Genomic DNA, 18,031 nt, shown 5'->3' on the forward strand with positions numbered 1-18,031 from the left:
GGAAACAAAGAGAGGGAGAGAGGGAGGCAAACCACAAGAGACTCTTAACAACAGGAACAAACTGAGGGTTGATGGAGGGACGTGGGTGGGGGATGGGCTAGGTGGGGGATGGGCGTTAAGGAGACCACTTGTTATGATGAGCACCCGGTGTTGTGATGAATCGCTGAATTCTATTCCTGAAATCAATATTGCCCTATATGTTAACTAACTAGAGTTTAAATAAAAATGTGAAACTAAATAAATAAATAATATTTGGTATTTCCCTATGATTTAGGCCGGTGGTTTTCTATTACTAGAAACATTCTGATACAGTAGGGGAGGGTCAATAAATTTTAATTAAGTGGATACCTATATTTGCTAAATATAGGATCCCCGGTAGTAACTGGTAGTCACATATTATTTTTAAAACTGTAGAGGTGCCTGGGTGGCTCAGTCGGTTAAGTGTATGCCTTCAGCCCAGGTCATGATCCCAGGGTCTTGGGATGGAGTCCCACATTGGGCTCCTTGCTCACTGGGGAGACTGCTTCTCCCCTGCCTGCATCCCTCCTGCCTGCCACTCCCCCTGCTTGTGCTTGCTTGCTCTCTCTGGCAAATAAAGAAATAAAATCTTTTTAAAAAATCAGGGCAATGGCTGGGTGGCTCAGTCATTAAATATCTGCCTTCAGCTCAGGTCATGATCCCAGAGTCCAGGGATCGAGTCCGACATCAGGCTCCTTGCTCAGCGGGTAGCCTGTTTCTCCCTCTCCCACTCCCCCTGCTTGTGTTCCCTCTCTCGCTGTCTCTCTGTCAAATAAATAAATTAATTAAATATTTAAAAAAAAATAGGAAGACCTAGGAGATTTCGGGAATGTAGATAGTATCTAGTCAGGACAGTCAAGGAACTTTAGTTAGTGTGACCTTTGAATTGGGTCTTGACGTTGGGTAGAATTTGATTTAAGGTGGGAGTGGCGGTATTTTAGAAAGAGGGAGCCGCTTGAATGGAGAAAGGTGGAAAATGGGAGGGACCATATGGAGAAAAGTAAGTGGCCAGCCGGTAAGGGAAGCAGGGAAGGCAGCATTTTGAGGGGATCTAACGATCTGTAATTGTATACTGTATCTGCTGAGATACAGTAATAGAGGGTCTACATTGAATAATAGCTACATTAGACATTGTGGAGTAATTCCAACAGGAAGCAGCTGCAGGATTGGAAAGAAAAGGAGAAAGTAAAAGGCATTGGGGCCAGAGCGAGTGGCACCGTAAAAAGCCTCTGTGGGGGGGCGGTGGGGAAGGTGAAAGCCCAAGTTGCTTGGTCAACCATAACCGCTTGGGAGCGCTGCAAGCCTCATGTCTAAACCAAAACCTGTCCTAGGCGCTCCCTCTTCCGGCAGAAATGAGCACTACACACTGACGTGGCTAATCCTTTATTAAAAGGCACTTTTGTCAAGCTGTTAGAATATACCTCTGGGAGGGCCATATTTGTAACTTGGCAAGAGTGTTGTCCTTTCAGACAAAACACAAGTAGGAACGCTCTTTTAAATAAACGCAAGCTACACGCTTTTCTAGTTTACTCGAGACTCATCTATGTAAGTGAATCCTCTCACAGCAGTAACTCATGTGCAAAACCAAACTTCAGAGCGCTTTGAAGATTTAAGTCACTCCGTGAAACTGAACACGTTTAGTATCTGTTCATTACATCGACTGAAGATCCTTTAATAGCAGAAATGGTTCTTATTCATCACGTTATCACTATGGTTCCTCTATTTGTTGGGGGGCTGCTGTAAATGTCTCACAAGGGATTGTGTTAGTTTGGTGGTTTTGTTCTTGAGAAAATGACATGAGGTATTTTTTCCCTTATGCAAAATGAAAAGGTATTCAAACTCTTGTCAAAACTATAAAAGATGTAAAGTGAAAAAGCAAGGTACAGGACAGGCCACGAACAGTATACTACCTTTTGTAATGGAGGGGATTAATGATTAGTGGTTGCTTGCATATGCATAAACCCTGAAAGTACTTTTGGGGCAGGGATGGGGCTGGAGAACTGGATGGATGCAAGACAGCACAGAGGACATTATATACTATTTTAAACTTTTAAGGATTTTTTTTAAGATTTTATTTATTTGACAGAGATCACAAGTAGGCAGAGAGGCAGGCAGAAAGGGAGGGAGAAGCAGGCTCCCCGCTGAGCAGAGAGCCCAATGTGGGGCTCAATTCCAGGACCCTGAGATCATGACCCGAGCTGAAGGCAGAGGCTTTAACCCACTGAGCCACCCAGGTGCCCCTTAAGGATTTTTTTAAAAAGATTTTTATTTAATTAAGAGAGCCAGAGTGCACAAGTGGGGCAGGGGGGAGAGGGGGAGACTGAGGGAGAGGGGAAAGCAGACTCCCTGCTGAGCAGGGAGCCAGATGCAGGGGTGGATCCCAGAAGCCTGAGATCATGACCTGAGCCAAAGGCACTCAACTAAGCCACCCAGGTACCCCTAAAGACTTGAGAGCGTGCAAGCAGGCGGAGGGAGAGGGGGAGAGAAATTCAAGCAGACTCCCCACTGAGTTGGGGGGAACTTGACACAGAGCTTGACCCCACACCATGAGATCACCACCTCAGCTGAATTCATGAGTCGGACACTTAACTGATTGAACCCAACCAGGTGCTCCTATTTTAACCTTTTTACGCATCTTGAACATGTGAAGTGTTACCTACTCAAAAAATTAAAAATAGAAAAATATCATGGGACAATTGTAAAAACAAGTTCTAAGACAGATTTTTAATTCTGAGAACCTTATTACGCAGAAATCTCACACCTATGCCATACTTTCAAAGTATTAGTATACAAAGGAGCTGTGTAGAAGGATGTACTTTGCAACAGAACAGCAAAAATCTATAAACATGTTGGTGCCTAGGTTAAATCACAGGGCATCCATACAATACAATAGCAAGAGCATTAAAAAGAATGAGGTAAATCTAGATATGGTGATATGAAAAGAGGTCTGTAATTACACAGCTTTTAAAAAGCTGAGAAACTATTTTTGAATGGTCCTATTTGTTACACATACATCTGTGTATACCACAACCTCCAAATTTTTGTGCTGAGATTTCTTACCTTCTGGTTACTAGAATCACTGAGAGACAGAAAACCTTGACTCCTCACACCCTCATCATCCAAACTAAAAAGAACCCCTCTCACGCCCACAAAAAACACACACTATTTGGAATGCAACAACTTTATTGAAAGAAAAGTGCAATGAATTTTGTCAACAGCTTAAAAGGGGGAACTTAAGCCACCACCCCTCAAGCGCAGGACCAGGTGCAGAGTGGACTCCTTCTGGATGTTGTAGTCGGACAGGGTGCGCCCATCCTCCAGCTGCTTCCCAGCAAAGATCAACCTTTGCTGGTCAGGGGGGATGCCCTCTTTCTCTTGAATCTTCCCTTTCACATTCTCGATGGTGTCACTGGGCTCCACCTCCAGGGTGATGGTCTTACCCGTCAGGGTCTTCACGAAGATCTGCATGCCCCCTCTGAGGCGGAGGACCAGGTGCAGAGTGGACTCCTTCTGGATGTTGTAGTCGGACAGGGTGCGCCCATCCTCCAGCTGTTTCCCAGCAAAGATCAACCTCTGCTGGTCAGGGGGGATGCCCTCCTTGTCCTGGATCTTCGCCTTGACGTTCTCGATGGTGTCACTGGGCTCCACCTCCAGGGTGATGGTCTTACCCGTCAGGGTCTTCACGAAGATCTGCATTGTCTGTCACGAGAGAACAGAAACAAAGAACCCCCGACTGTAGCAGACAACTCGCATGTGAACAAGATCCTACCACTGAAGTGACTTACGTTCCCCCAAACAAGCGTCCCCTAAAGAAGCTAACTAGAAAAATAGGAGAGGTTGCCGAAGTGCAAATTAGCTCCCAAGCCAAGCTTCCGTCCCCTGCGAGGAGGAAAAAGCATCAATACCGGTGAAGTCAAGGCGCGGGCCTCACTTATGTTCCCCTCCCACCTCACTGATGTCTGCCCCAGCCAATTCCGCAGGGTCCTCCCCGGGCCTAACCCTTGCGTCCCGCAACTGACCAGAGTCAGCTCCACACACAGGACCAGGCAGCCCCAACCGGGATTGTGAGCCCACAAAGGGGTGACATCACGTGACCGGCGCGGCGAGCGGGTCCCCTCCCCGAGAACAGGCGCAGGACTGCGGAGTGGCACGCGCATTTAGTGTCCACTCGCTGCGACCGCGGAACACAGTTCGGCTTCCCCCACTCACACTGCGCAAGGAGCCCGGTTAAGGCCTCACGGGCCCGTCGCGTTCTCATCCACTCACGACCATACCCCCTCCCAGGCTTCTCCCTCCAACCTCACCCAGCCTCACAGCCCCGCTTCTTCCAGTCACGGATCCGAAGCGGCCGCCATTTTACTGCAGCCCTCCCCCTCAGAGACCTCCGCTCCCGCGCCCCGGGAGACTAAACGCCTCCACCTCCGCTCCGCCCGCAGCGCGCTGCTCGGCCTCTCGCCTCCCCTCCCCTCGCCCGGCCCCAAGACCCCCGGGCAGCAGAGCGGCCCACTCCTCACCAAACGGCTGTGACAACAGCTCACACACAAACACAGGAAACGAACTCCCGGCCTCCAAAGAACTGCCTGCGCCACACCCGGCGCCTCCTTATATAGTAATCGGTGGCCCCGCTCCGATGGATCCCTCCGCAGAAACGCCGAGAAGGGACTACTTTTCTCACACTTCCTGCCGTCCGGAGAGAAAACTAGTGCCCCACCCCCCCAAATCATCTAAAAGCCCCTCCAGATATGTTTACCTGTCAAGGATGGGCTGTAGACTGAATCGGCTGAGTAAGGGGCCGCCGTCCTTGGCGCCCGCGCGGAGGGATCAGCGCGTCAGTTGAGTGCTATGCTGACGGACGTGGCCGGCGCTCGATCTCGGGGGCGGAGGCACGGGGGAGGGGAGGGAAAGGGCCCTCGGAAGGAGCGAAAACCCGGCGCGGAGTATTTAGGGCGCCCGGAGCGGGCTTCCCCGCCGGACCCCGACGCCCCCTCCCCTCAGCCGCAACGGTCCTCGCGGCTCTCGAGACCCGCCCTGGACGGAGAGAGGTCTGGCGTCGCGCGCCCCTCGCCCCTCTGCGAGCTCAGGGGTCTTCAGGCCGAGGCACGCTCCGACTCCGTCCCCTCCCCCACTTCCACCCCGGGCTGTGGCGACCCGCCCATGCCCCCCCTCCCCCGCGCGGGCGCGCGGACAGGACGGATGACTAGACAGATCAGGGTTTGGAGGTGGGCCAGGCCTGGGTCCCCTAGTCCGCGCTCGGGGCAGAGCGCCCCTGGGGTGGACCGGGGGCGGGGGGCGGTCCCTAAGCCCAAGTCTGAAAAGGAGAACAGAAACCCCATCTACTGGAGGCGCCTCTGGAAGCTGACCGAACTTTCTAGATTGTTCTTTGGCCTTCCTGTTTCATCTGCGCCACTTGGGTTGGGAAGGCTGTGCTTGACTACAAACACGGAGGCGTCCCATCTTCCTAAGTGGGGGCGCTTAGAAGTGCACTATTTTAAACACCCTAATTAAATCCCAGCCCTGTGCGTTTGTGGTTGGGGGGTAGAAAAAAAACAACCTAATATCCCAAATAGAAAACTTCATTCTAGGGCAAAGTGCAATGTGGATAGAAGAAGAGTAAAAGGTTGCCAGCCAGATCTTTCTCATTTTGTGATTTCTAGGTGTCCTTTCTCCAATGTATTTTTTAAGTGTTTTAAAGATTTATGAATATGAAAAAATATACATATATGAATATGGTGAAAAACAAGAGGCTTTTGGAAGCTTACGGTGAAAAGTTTCCCTCACGTGCTCAATTTCCCAGCCACTGCCCCTTCTGGTCTCTTGTAGAAATATCCCCCATTTCTACAATATAGAGGGGAGAAAGATATTTTAATCTCCGTACTCAAAGCTTTCAAAAAAAAAGGAAAAATTGCTTTAAAAATGTTCTGTCAGGGGTGCCTGGGTGGCTCAGTGGGTTGGGCTCTGCCTTCAGCTCAGGTCAGGATCTTAGGGTTCTGGTATAGAGCCCTGTGTCGGACTCTGGGCTCAGCGGGGAGCCTGCTTCTCACCCCACCCCCCACCTCTCTGCCCACTTGTGATCTCTGTCTGTCAAACAAATAAATAAAATATTTTTTAAAAAGTGTTCTGGCATTAAAAAAGGATTCATTCCTGTTTTAAATTATGAACGTTGTAGTATTTCAACTTTCCTAAAATGTGTGTCAAAATAAAATTATGTGTTTTCTTTTTTGACCCATGTATGTAGGTATTTTTGAAAAAGGTCTGAGGAAATTTCAAAATAGACTTTAATCTGTGCAAATTTTAACATTTTTTCAAAGAGAATGAATTGTTACTGGAAAATTAAAATTAATAAAGAAAAAATGTTGGGTTTTTTTTTTTTTTCAGATTAGCAGGAGACCCCAGTAACTTCCAATCCAGGCTTTTATGAAGGTTATTTCTAGAATGTTTTAAAGGAACAAAACATGGGGGATTCTTATAGGGGTATTTCTTCCCAAATTTTGGGCAGAAGTTTCAGAGAACCAAAATGCCCAGGTTCTTTCTAAGGTGACCAGGCTTAGCTTCATACCACACCCTGCTCGCTTTTGGCTGTGGCTTTTGCTGACAGCCTCGTGATTCATGTTGTTTAAAGGCTGAGTCACGAGCTTTGTGACATAGCTTTTTCCAGAGTACAAAAGGTACAGAGAAAAACAGGCCTGATTTCAGAGGCAGGGGAGAGAGAGGAGGAAGAAAAGAGGCTCAGAGGGTGGGAAGTGGGTCCCAAGTCAGTTATCTCCAAGGAGAAAACAACATTCTTAGGAACTGACAACAACTGTTGTCTCTAGCAGGAAAAAAAAAAAAATGCTCTGAAACACGCCTGCATTCCTTAAGTCCAACAGTGGGTTGTGTGAGAGCAAATAGAAGTAAACATTTGTGCAAGGGCACTGGGGTGACAGGGAGGGGAAGAGAAAATGAGACAGATGTCTGGTGTTTCCCTAGATTCTCAAGCAGGTGATTCTCAAGCAGGAGTGACTTGGCCCCTCAGTGGACATTTGACCATGTCTGGAGACCATTTTTGGTTGTCCCAACCATAGTGTTAGCAGGGAGGAGGAAGTGCCACCGGCATTTGGTAATAGAGGCCCCGGAGATGCTGCTGCAGGTCCCCTAGGACACAATCACCCAAGCCCCAAATGTCAGTAACACCAAGGAGGTTGAGCAACCCTGCCCTACAGGGGAATTTTGTTGTCCTCATTACAACTGCTTTTCTGTTTGCCAAGAAGGCCTCCCAAAACCTACATGTCCCACTTGGACCCAGGAATTGGATATCAACTCACGTCCCTGAAACTTAAAATCCCCTGACCTAGAATGTAATGTGCTAGAATGTGCGAGATCCAGGGTGAGTCACTGGATCCATTTTCAGTTCCTTCCACCCACAGATCCGGCCTTTGCAAGTGCCCCACAAGAGATTGCTTCAGAGGGCCACCAATGCAAAAGCGACAGAGGCCCAGTAACACGGCGGGATTGGCGGGCAGGGGTGAGCACGTGATGGGCTGAGCTCACAAAGGGCCTGGGCGTTGGGCTGCTGTAGGGCGGGGGGAATTTTGCCGATGAACCGGTCCTCGTTTATCTGCCTGCCTTTCTTCCTTCCCCGCGGGATTCGGTTCCCCTGAAGGTCACGACCATATCTGGAACTTAACTCCGCGTCATGAGAAAGTCCAAGGGCACCAGAATCAGCAAACATTCCCCGCCCCCAAGAGAAAGAGTGAAACCAAGAGCTGGCTCGGTAACGTTTGCCTTGCTTTGTCATTGGTTATATAACCATAAAAGGTAGTCAAAGGTTTGTGCAGTTTATGGGGGAAGAAAAGCCCGAAGGACTCTTTCTTTTCCCTGTTTACATGAATGCATTTGCACTGTGCGCTCCGTGTTAAAAATAACCAGTTTCATCCCCCACCAGGCAGGAAATCAGCCTGTAGCTTCAGTCCTCAAATTTGCCTGCTTTAGGAAGATTGAGAAGTTAGTCTACAGGAGATTTGTTTTGTCCTTAATTCGTTGTTTTTAAGCTGTGGCAAAACAGACACACGACAAAATTTACCATCTTAACCATTTTTAAGCAGACAGTTCATCGTGTTAGGTATACTGTGGGGATGGAAATAACTTTCCCTTTACCCTCTGAGTTCTTAGCTGAGACCCTGTAATGAAAGATTATCAAGAGAGAGAGGAAAAAAAAACCACCCAGAAGTTTATTAACATGTATATTTCATGTATACATAGGAGATACCCAAGGGAAAGAATAATTCAGAGGTGGTTTTAGAATTTAGGCATAAATACTATCTTATAGGGAAGGAGAAGGGGAATTTAGGCCTCTCAATGGGGAGCCAATGGTTTTTAGGAAAAATGAATAGAAGAGATAGGGGGTAGGATAGTGACAGTTTGTGTCAGCTTAGTGTCTTACTGATGTGGGAAACAAAGGCAGAAGAAAAATTATTAAATTTCCTTACTACCTGCAGCCCATTGACAAGTCCTTGAAACAGGCAGAGTGACTTTCTTCTAGGGACTCAGCTGCCTTGATGCTGATACTTAGCTAAGGGTAAGGGCAAAAGACAGTCTGAGCCCAAACCACCTTCTCCCCTGCTCCAAACCTCAGCCCAGGATCCTGTAAGTCTAGTTTAACATATAAAAATTCCTTTAGAAATTTCCTTTATCTCTAAACCCCCAAGATATATGTTGGCAGTCACCCCCCCAAGCATATGGGCCACGGATATACAACTGAAGGGTCTCATGAGTAAGGTTTCATTAGACAGTATGAAATGACCTTTTCTCCAGGTCCTGGTAACCTTCTTACAGACTTAATTCCTAACCCCCTCCCAACTGGAAAGTATACAATGGGCCACTCTTCGTGACCCCATGGCAGCTCTTTCTACCCACAGGTCCTGTCCCCGTGCTTTAATAAAATCACCTTTTTCTGCCAAAGACAGCTCAAGAATTCTTTCTTGACCATCAGCTTCGAACCCTAACGTCTTTCCTACAGCATTACTTCTAGTCTTCTGTCCTGTGACAGGAGTCAGTCTTCCTTGGTTGGTGAGGCATTGGGAAGGGGGGGGTCTACAACCAATGAGCCTGCTAGAAGGATCTGCATTGAGGATACAAGGAGGGTTCACGAACAGCCCCTCTCCCATCCGCTATTTTTCAAGTGGCTTCAGCTAAAAAAAAAAAAAAAAGTTCCCTGGGGGGTGTCTGGGTGGCTCAGTTAGGTAAGGGTCTGTCTTTGGCTCAGGTCATGATCCTAGGGTCCTGGCACCGAGCCCCACATCGGGCTCCCTGCTCAGTGGGGAGTCTGCTTCTCCCTCTCCCACGGCTGCTCCCCCTGCTTGTGCTCTCTTGCTCACACACTGTCTCTCAAATGAATAAAATCTTTAAAAATAAGTAAATAAAAATAAAATAATAATAATAATAAAGCTCCCTGGGGCACCTGGTTCAGTCTTTGGGCGTCCAACTCCTAATCTTGGCTCAGGCTGTGATCTTGGCATTGAGGGATTGAGCCCTGCAACGGGCTCTACAATCATCCTGGAGTCAGCATGAGATCCTCTCTCTCTCTCCCTCTCTCCCTCCCTCTCTCCCTCTCAAATAAATAAAATATATTTTTTTAAAAAGTTCCCCATGTCCCCTTCCCCCAGCACCTGGCATCCACTAATCTACATTCTATCTCTCTGAATTTGACTACTCCAGCAATGTTATATAATGAACTTTGTTTGTTTAAGTGTAAAATAAAATGTAATAGTTGAAAATGACTTATTTCTCAAAGATTCACTACAACGTTTCTAGGCAGCTACATTCCCCAACAAGCCTCATGGTATTTTTTTTCCTTGTCAGTGTGTTATTAGATACATTTAATTATACGGTACCAAGTAAAAACAGAAGCCTATAATTGGTTTCGTGTTAGGCCTGATTAACTTTAGAAATTACCTCAACATTTTGTTCCCTTAAAACCTTGTTGACATTTGGAGAGAAATAACCTTCACAGAAGCTCCTTAGCCATCATCCACGTGCCATCCACCTAGCTGGTAAGTCATCTTACAAATTTCGGTTTCATCTTAAAAGTGAACGCTTTATTAAGAGTCATGTCCCGCCAGATCTAAGACGAGAAGCTTTTATGCTTTATTTATTTACTTATTGTTTTTATGCTTTAAACTATGAGGTCAAGTCACATGAGAGACAGGATTTGATGGGTGAGAAATTAATTATTACTGCAAAGAACTGAACCCGCAGAATGCAACAGGATCCCTTCTTTCGGTAAAAACATCTTTGATCTTTAATGATCAAAAAAATACAGATCGTGTATAAATAAAAACATGAACAGTATGTGCATCAAAGCCATTCATTCATTCATTCATTCACTCATTCAATTTATGACCTGTTGCTGATGGACGAAGCAGGAAGCAAAATCCTGCCTGCCGAGAATGCTGGCTTCCTTTCTGGTCACTCCCAGACTGGCTGGTTATTAATAGCACAAACAAAGGGCAAGGGCCAACACAGTCAGATCTTCCATATTTGTCCTCTGATGGCGAGAATCAGTCACCAGTGCTGGGAGCCTTGAACTGCAGTCACAGTGCCAGGAAAAGGACCCTGACCTCCCCAGTTGATCTTTCTCACCGGGTCTCTCTGGTTTTAGTCATCAGAGGATCTTTGCCTTTTTGTTTTTCCTCTAACAGCTCCCCTTAACCTCTTCCAACAAAAGTACATCAGGAGTGTTACAGGTTTCAGAAAGGGAGGGTCATGCCTATCTTGAAAATCCCACCTCCCAAGTAGTGACTGGAGTTGTAATAATCACATATATGGCGCTTTAATGATGAAGAACAGGGGCAGAAAATAAGAATCAGGAAAACAAAAGACAAAACAGAAAAAAAGAAAACATAGTGGAGATGCCGGGGATCGAACCCGGGGCCTCATACATGCAAAGCATGCGCTCTACCACTGAGCTACATCCCCCTCCCCTCTTGCCTTGCTTTCTGAAATTCTCTGCTATACTCTATTCTTAAGATTTTCTTCCCCCTTGTTTTTCTAAGTTAAAATTTTATACAATTAAATATGTGTTTGGGTTTAGCATAAGCAAACCAAAATAAATCTTCCCAAATAGATCCTTTCTATATAGCCTTGTAGCTGAAATTCTAGCTGATACCAGGACTAAGGAACAAAGGGAAATTGACCTATTTTTGATTGTTGCTCATCACAGAAAAGAAGGGATGGGAAATGAGTTTCTTTCCAATAAGTAAGGGTGTTGCCCTGATTGCACCTCCATCCAGAAGTGTCTGGTTCCCTGACCTTTAAAACCATTCCAGGGTGAAATAAATGATGGGGGCTAACGACAGCCCTTGTCGGAATGAGCACTGGTTGACATATGGGAGTGTTGAATCACTAACTATATTGTACACTGAAACTAATATAACACTGCATGTTAACTATATTGGAATTAGAAAACTTAATTTAAAAAAGTATCCCAATCTTCAGTGAGTTTGAGGTTTGCAAACCTTCCCCCCTCCCAGAGAACTTTTCTAATATAAAAATAAGCAAATTAAAAAGAAACATGCAGCATCAAACTCAGGGCTTTGAGGGAGGAATTGCTTTGCATAGCCCACTGAAAAGAACCATTTTTAACTGTCACTTAGCACAGCTGTGCAGAGTGTTTATGAAGCACCCCAGGGGAGAGAATATGTTGCTGTTGTGTCCTCCAAGTCCCCCGGGGGCCACTTGGGGTGAAGGAAAGGCTGAAGGCAAGGAGAGGGCAGAAAACGGGGGCTTCACCTCTTTCCACTGGCGCTGGAGCTTTCTGGCCAAGAAACAAGTCACTTACTCCGATGGGGAAAACACACTCTGCCACCTCTGTGATTTCATATTCTCACCTCTCTGGGCCTCATCCATAAAAAGGGGATCTGATTAGCGCCGACTCCCCAGGGCTGGGGTGGCCATTGAACAGGTATGCCTGGAACGTTTAGAACAGCGCCTGCTACAAGGTCTGGCCCGCCTGTGGGTTCTCAGGATGACAAATGATACTGTTATTATGTGAACTCCAGTGGAGAGAGACCTTGGCCCAGCACAGGGGAATGTCACCATAGGTGATATTTTGGACGTGGTTGGGGAACGAGCTAAGGGATGGTGTTTGGTCCAGAAGGTGCCCCTGTTTTCTATCTTGCCACACTACTCTGCTCAAAACAAACCTGATTGTGTTTCCTCTCTGCATAAAACCCTAAAGTCGAATTCAGACTCTTTAGTCTGGGCAGTAAGGCTCTCTGATCCACTTCTCTGACCTCAGCTCTTCCTTCTCTCCCCCTTCTGTGCACACACCTGCCTCCTTGCTGTTCCACAAACACGCACCCTCCTTTGCACCTCAGGACCTTTGCACCTGCCCTTTCCTCTGCCAGCAGAGCAGAGCAGGGGTGCTCCCCAGATCTTCTGGTGAGTGGCTCCTTCTCATTGTCTAAGTCTTCAGCAGGACCTTCCTGGACACCTCACTAATGGGGCCTGCCCATTCCATACACTCCCTAGTATGCCCTCCTACTTGTTTTATTTTGTTTTGTTTTTACAGCATTTGTCACTTTGGGAGACTGTTTTTATAGCATTTGTTTATTGTCTGTGTCATAAGCTCAGTAAGGCAGGAGCTGGGCCACTCTGGTTCCTGCCGCAGCTCCAGTGCCTAGAACAGGGCCTGACACCTAACACGTTTTCAGTAAATATTTGCAGAATGGATATGGCGGGGGTGGGGTGGGGTGGGACCCCAGACAAACAAATGAAGGAGTAGGAGCCTGGGAAGGCTGACAGCTACTCAGGAAGGAGTCGGCAACGGAGTTAAGACAAGAAGACGTTTCAGTGTAGCGGCCCCCGACCTCCTGTGTCAAATCCATAAACTTTTTTTAAGGGCCAGCCTGGGTCCTGGGCAAGATACAAGAGGATGGAACTATCTGGGGCAGAAGGAGCATTCCTGGTCTTAAAAATCGGCAGTCTTTTTTGGGGACAGCACCGACCAAACCGAGCACTTCAGAGACGCGCTGTGGGCATGCGGGAGATGGAAACACCGCCGCAGCGCGAGAACTTTGTCTTCTCATAACCGTGTGACACTGCGCTGGACCGTGACTGTAACCAGGTCCTCAGTGGGCGCCCGCCAGACCGAAACTCGCCGGCTTGTCAGTTGATTTTCCTCGAGTAAGGAGATTTCCGCACATGTGGAAGCATTTGATTCTTTTGGGAGAGGAACGGCGGTGGGGGGAAAAAAGTAGTCCGCAGCCTCCCCGTCGGGGAATCGAACCCCGGTCTCCCGCGTGACAGGCGGGGATACTCACCACTATACTAACGAGGACTGGCGGTAGTAACGCGCCTTCAGGTGTCCTTTTTAAGGCACATACAAGTTCCGCCGAGCATCAACACCCACCAAAAGGTTTTATATTTTATTCTTTTTTTCTTCAAAACAGAAGAAGAAAAGTCCCCTTCGATTCAACTCCGTCTTAGAGAAGCTGTTCCCTGCTACGTCCGTGATTCGGCCGCGAGAATTCAGGGAGCAGAAATAAATAAACAGGAAGCCAAAATTAACGGGCAGACATCAGCAAACACGTCACACAGACTAATACGCGCTTAAGAAATAGGAGAAAAAAAAATCAGGAAAAACACAGCCTTGTTGAAATTTCTCAGATTGCAAGGAAGTTTCCCTCCTCTCTGTTGTGCGGTGGATACCACTTGGAGCTTTTTTAAATAAACCGAAACCGGTTTGATGATTGGAAAGAATTAACTTCGTCTCTTCGTGTGTTGTATTTTTTCAGCTCCCTTTCATGCATGGGGGGGGGGGAAGAAAAATCAGAGCTGCCGAAACCCGGGATCGAACCAGGGACCTTTAGATCTTCAGTCTAACGCTCTCCCAACTGAGCTATTTCGGCTGCTGGCTCTCTCGCTTTACTTCACTCCTCCTGGTCGTACTGCCGGCCCCGGCTCGTCCACCTGCGATCGATGCCGGGAGTGCAGGACAAGCAGGGACCCACGCCAGCCAGGTTCGCAGATACCTACTCCTTCTCGTCCTTCAAGGTTACCGCCTCCGAGACGACCTCCCCGATCTCGCCTCCCAGCAGGACCCCCAGCCCCTTACTGCTTGCTGTTAGCTTAGATACTGTTTTTCCTTGTCCATTCTCTGTCTCTCCAGCTAAAATGACAGATCCCTGAGGGTCAATTCTGTGTCCTTCAAGGTCGAGAACAGTGCCTGGTACGTAGTATGTGCTTAATAAATATCCGTTGAATTAATGAACAAGTGAATGGATGAATGAGCAGTACCTGACTCAGAACCCCACTTTCTCAAGCCCCCTTCTTTGCGATAGATAGGTCAGCCCTTGGGTGCAACTCCCCAAGCAGCCTAAGGTGTGACAGGGATGCTGACCAGCCAAGGTGTGTGGAGGACGCTTTGTCCAGATTGTGACTTTCCTTGGGGCAGTGAGTGACTCAGATCCTAGCACCACTGCTATACCTGTGGCACTCGCTCAGCTTCAAGGCATGAGGAAATCAACAGGTTGGCGTCCAGGTTTGGCTTTTTCTGCTTTGGGAAATGGAAGGGGAGTGATGTCTGGAAGAGGATGTGGAGTGGGGAGGCTTGATGATGCCAAGTCTTTTAATAAGTGTTTGGTAAGCATCTAATGACCTTCTTGCCCAGTCACAAACACACTAACCAGATAATCGGTATAATAACAGTGCTAAGAAGCGAAAGAAACCAAAGTTGTTTGTATGTAGGCCTTTCCTTTTGCGTCCTTTCCCTAAAGGCAAAATTTCATGCATGGGATTATTAAGTTAGATGGTGGAATACAGAGCTTTCCAGGTGCTTTCCGAATGGGCTGAAGCCATTTACACTCCCATCCGCCCCTTCCAATCCTTTCTTTCTCAAACAAGTCTTGATCTTTTTAAAAAACGTGATTATTTAAAAAATTGAGGTGAAATGCACAAAACATAAAGTTAACCATTTCCAAGAAATATTTCGTGGCATTTAAGTACATTGACAATTCTGTGCAACCCCTATCTCTGTAGTTCTTTAAAAACCATTTAAGTATATCACTTTGGTAAAAATCTCATAAGGAAGAAAGGAAGGAAAGAAGAGAAAAAAGAAGGAAGGGAGGGAGGGAAGGAGGAAGGAAGGAAAAGTATAGAAGGAGGGAGGGAGAAAAAATTCAAACAGTACAAATATGTGCAGAAGGGAAGGTGAGCGCCGTTCCCACCTGTGCCAGTCCTTCCTTCCAGAGATGACCGGTGTCCCGAGTAGACCGTGGTGGGTGCGACCTTGGGCAAGTTTCGAGCTGCTCTCTGCCTGCACTTCCTCACCTGCCTAACCTGACCACGTAGCCCCTGCCGGCATCCCAGGAGCGCACACCTGTAAAACGTTTATCCACACCCCCGGTGCGCAGTAAGAGGTGTATAATTACTGGTTATTACCATTACTCTGATACCCACCAGCATTAGAGGTAATAACACACTCGCAACTTACACATATTTTATACCTACGAGGGAACCTATTGAGTACGCGGCTTAGCACAGCACGCTCCTGTAACTCACAGGGAATGCCAGGAAAACCTCCGTTTCATTGTTAAAACAATCCGCCCGCCTCCCCGTCGGGGAATCGAACCCCGGTCTCCCGCGTGACAGGCGGGGATACTCACCACTATACTAACGAGGATGAGCCTTACCGGCGCTGTTCTGGGTCAATTCATATAGAAATAGCGCTGTCTGGCCGCCGCGCCTATTCGCTCCGGTCCGGGTTTTTACGGGTTTTTACGGCCCCTGGCCGGGGCGCTTCACCCGGCGTAAAGAGGCCTCTCGGAACCGATGAGACATTGAACGTCCGGGAAGGAAGAAACGTGCAAAAGGGATGAAAATGCGACTTCTGATATTCTCGGTCCCAGGAAGCGCGCCTCGTGGCTAGGGGATGTAGCTCAGTGGTAGAGCGCATGCTTTGCATGTATGAGGCCCCGGGTTCAATCCCCGGCATCTCCACTTCTTTTTCTTTTTTTGGCTTGAAAAATCTGTCGCACCACGGGAAGACAAAGCAGGGAGAGGGACCCAGATGCTACCAATTAGTGGGTCTGAGAAATAAGCTCCCATAGATAGGGCAGCCCTAGGAAACGTCCCCGGCCTTGTCCCATATGTGGATGCTGGGATAACTCCCTCCCCCTCAGAGATTCCCCTTGAAGAGCAAGAGGTGGGCCCAGGAATCTGCATTTCTACATCCTAGTTATTCGAGCCATCAGGCAGATTTCTTTTTTTTTTTGTCCTTTAAATTTCAGTTAACATACAGTGCAATATTGGTTTCAGAAGTAGAATTCAGTGATTCATCACTTACATTTAACACCCAACGCTCACCATAAGGGGTGCCCTCCTTAATGCCCATCCCCCATGTACCCCATCACCCACCCACGTCCCTCCATCAACCCTGTTTGTTCTCTATTGTTAAGAGTCTCTTGTGGTTTGTTTCCCTCTCTCCTTCTGCACCCCCTTCCCATATGTTCATCTGCTTCCCTTCTTAAATTCCACATGAGTGAGATCATATGGTATTTGTCTTTCTCTGACTTATTTAACTTATCATAATACACTCTAACTCCATCCATGTTGTTGCAAATGGCAAGGTTTCATTCTTTTTGCTGGCTGAGTCACATTCCATTGCCCGTGTCTGCGTCTTCTTTATCCATTCCTCAGTCGGCACACATCTGGGCTCTCTCTGTAGGTTGCCGATAATCTGCTATGAACATTGGGGTGCATAATATCCCTTCGAATCTGTATTTTTGTATCCTTTGGGTATTGCTGGATGGTGGGGTAGTTCTATTCTGAACTTTTTGAGGAAACTCCACACTGTTCTCCAGAGTGGCTGCACCAGTTTCATTCCCACCAGCAGCGCCAAGGGCTCCCTGTTCCCTACATCCTTACCAACACGTTTCTTCTGCTAATTTTAGCCGCTCTGACAGGGGTGAGGTGGTATGTCATTGTGGTTGTTTCCCCGATGATGAGTGACATCGAGCATCTTTTCACGTGTCTGTTAGCCGTCTGGGTGTCTTTGGGAAAGTGTCTACTCCGATCCTCTGCCCATTTCTTAACTGGATTAAGGCAGTGATTTCTTTTTTTTTTCTTTTAAATTTTATTTATTTTCACAGGCAGAGATCACAAGTAGGCAAAGAGACAGGCAGAGAGGGAGAGAGGGAAGCAGGCTCCCTGCCGAACAAAGAGCATGATGTGGGGCTCGATCCCAGGACGCTGAGATCATGACCTGAGCTGAAGGCAGAGGTTTAACCCACTGAGCCACCCAGGTGCCCCTAGGCAGTGATTTCTAAGGAGGGTTTTGCAACTGGCAGTGTATTCAGTGACTCCTCAGCGTCCAGTGCTGGTAGTGTGCATGCACTGAGCACCTATTTGTGTCCAGGTACAGTGCTAAGTACCCTGGTGTTCTTGAATAAGACAAGCAAACCTTGACTTCCAGAGACTAGCACTCGGCGAGTAGTGGTAAGGTTCGCCAACAGTTAGACTGATGGCTGGAGACTGAAGGGGTCGGGGGTGGGTGCTGCCGTGCGCTAGCCGCCAGCGAGGTCTACCTGCAGAACCGGAAGAATGCCAGCTGCTGAGGCCTGAGGCTGGGAAGGGGAGGGGGTGCTCTGTGTCGAAGGGACAGAAAGCAAACCCTGTGCCTGGAGTTTGGTGAATGAGGGTATGAGGGCCTCAAAGATTCCAGAAGGCCTGATGTGGAAGGACGAGATCAGAGGTGTTCCCAGGCTCCCTCTGGCGGCCAGGTGGAAAATACACCATAGGCCTCAGGTGGACGCTGGGAGACCAGCCAGGAAGTCCTCACCATGGTCGGGCAGAAGCTGCTGGAGGTGTGCTGGGCAGGGGCTGGGAATCTGAGATCCGGGGTGTGGAGCTGGGGAACATGAATGGGCTCTGGACATATTCTGGGGTAGGGTCCACAAAACCTGCAGATGGCTTGAATGTGGGGAGAGTAGGTGAGACCTGCTTTGGGGGTACGCTGGGGTTAGTGGCCAGGTTGTGG

At 47.9% G+C, this 18,031-nt stretch overlaps 1 protein-coding gene and 5 non-coding genes across 6 annotated transcripts; 1 reads left to right on the forward strand and 5 right to left on the reverse strand.

Moving 5' to 3' along the window:
• Positions 1 to 3,183: 3,183 nt before the first annotated feature.
• Positions 3,184 to 4,592, reverse strand: UBC (ubiquitin C). The gene is made up of 2 exons (XM_032876493.1): positions 4,533 to 4,592; positions 3,184 to 3,717 (listed from the first exon to the last, which is right to left on the reverse strand). Exon 2 carries the CDS (start codon positions 3,712 to 3,714, stop codon positions 3,238 to 3,240), a length of 477 nt encoding a protein of 158 aa, XP_032732384.1. The 5' UTR covers positions 3,715 to 3,717; positions 4,533 to 4,592; the 3' UTR covers positions 3,184 to 3,237.
• Positions 4,593 to 10,899: 6,307 nt separating this feature from the next.
• On the reverse strand, positions 10,900 to 10,971 carry TRNAA-UGC. Its single transcript has one exon. It is a non-coding gene; the product is annotated as a tRNA-Ala (tRNA).
• A 2,290-nt stretch (positions 10,972 to 13,261) lies between these two features.
• Positions 13,262 to 13,333, reverse strand: TRNAD-GUC. Its single transcript has one exon. It is a non-coding gene; the product is annotated as a tRNA-Asp (tRNA).
• A 498-nt stretch (positions 13,334 to 13,831) lies between these two features.
• Positions 13,832 to 13,904, reverse strand: TRNAF-GAA. Its single transcript has one exon. It is a non-coding gene; the product is annotated as a tRNA-Phe (tRNA).
• Positions 13,905 to 15,604: 1,700 nt separating this feature from the next.
• TRNAD-GUC lies at positions 15,605 to 15,676 on the reverse strand. The gene has a single exon. It is a non-coding gene; the product is annotated as a tRNA-Asp (tRNA).
• Positions 15,677 to 15,921: 245 nt separating this feature from the next.
• TRNAA-UGC lies at positions 15,922 to 15,993 on the forward strand. The gene has a single exon. It is a non-coding gene; the product is annotated as a tRNA-Ala (tRNA).
• The last annotated feature ends 2,038 nt before the right edge of the window (positions 15,994 to 18,031 follow it).

The sequence above is a fragment of the Lontra canadensis genome, unplaced genomic scaffold (genome assembly GCF_010015895.1).
Source record: "Lontra canadensis isolate GAN:19392208 unplaced genomic scaffold, GSC_riverotter_1.0 scaffold58, whole genome shotgun sequence".
Classification (NCBI taxonomy): domain Eukaryota; kingdom Metazoa; phylum Chordata; class Mammalia; order Carnivora; family Mustelidae; genus Lontra; species Lontra canadensis.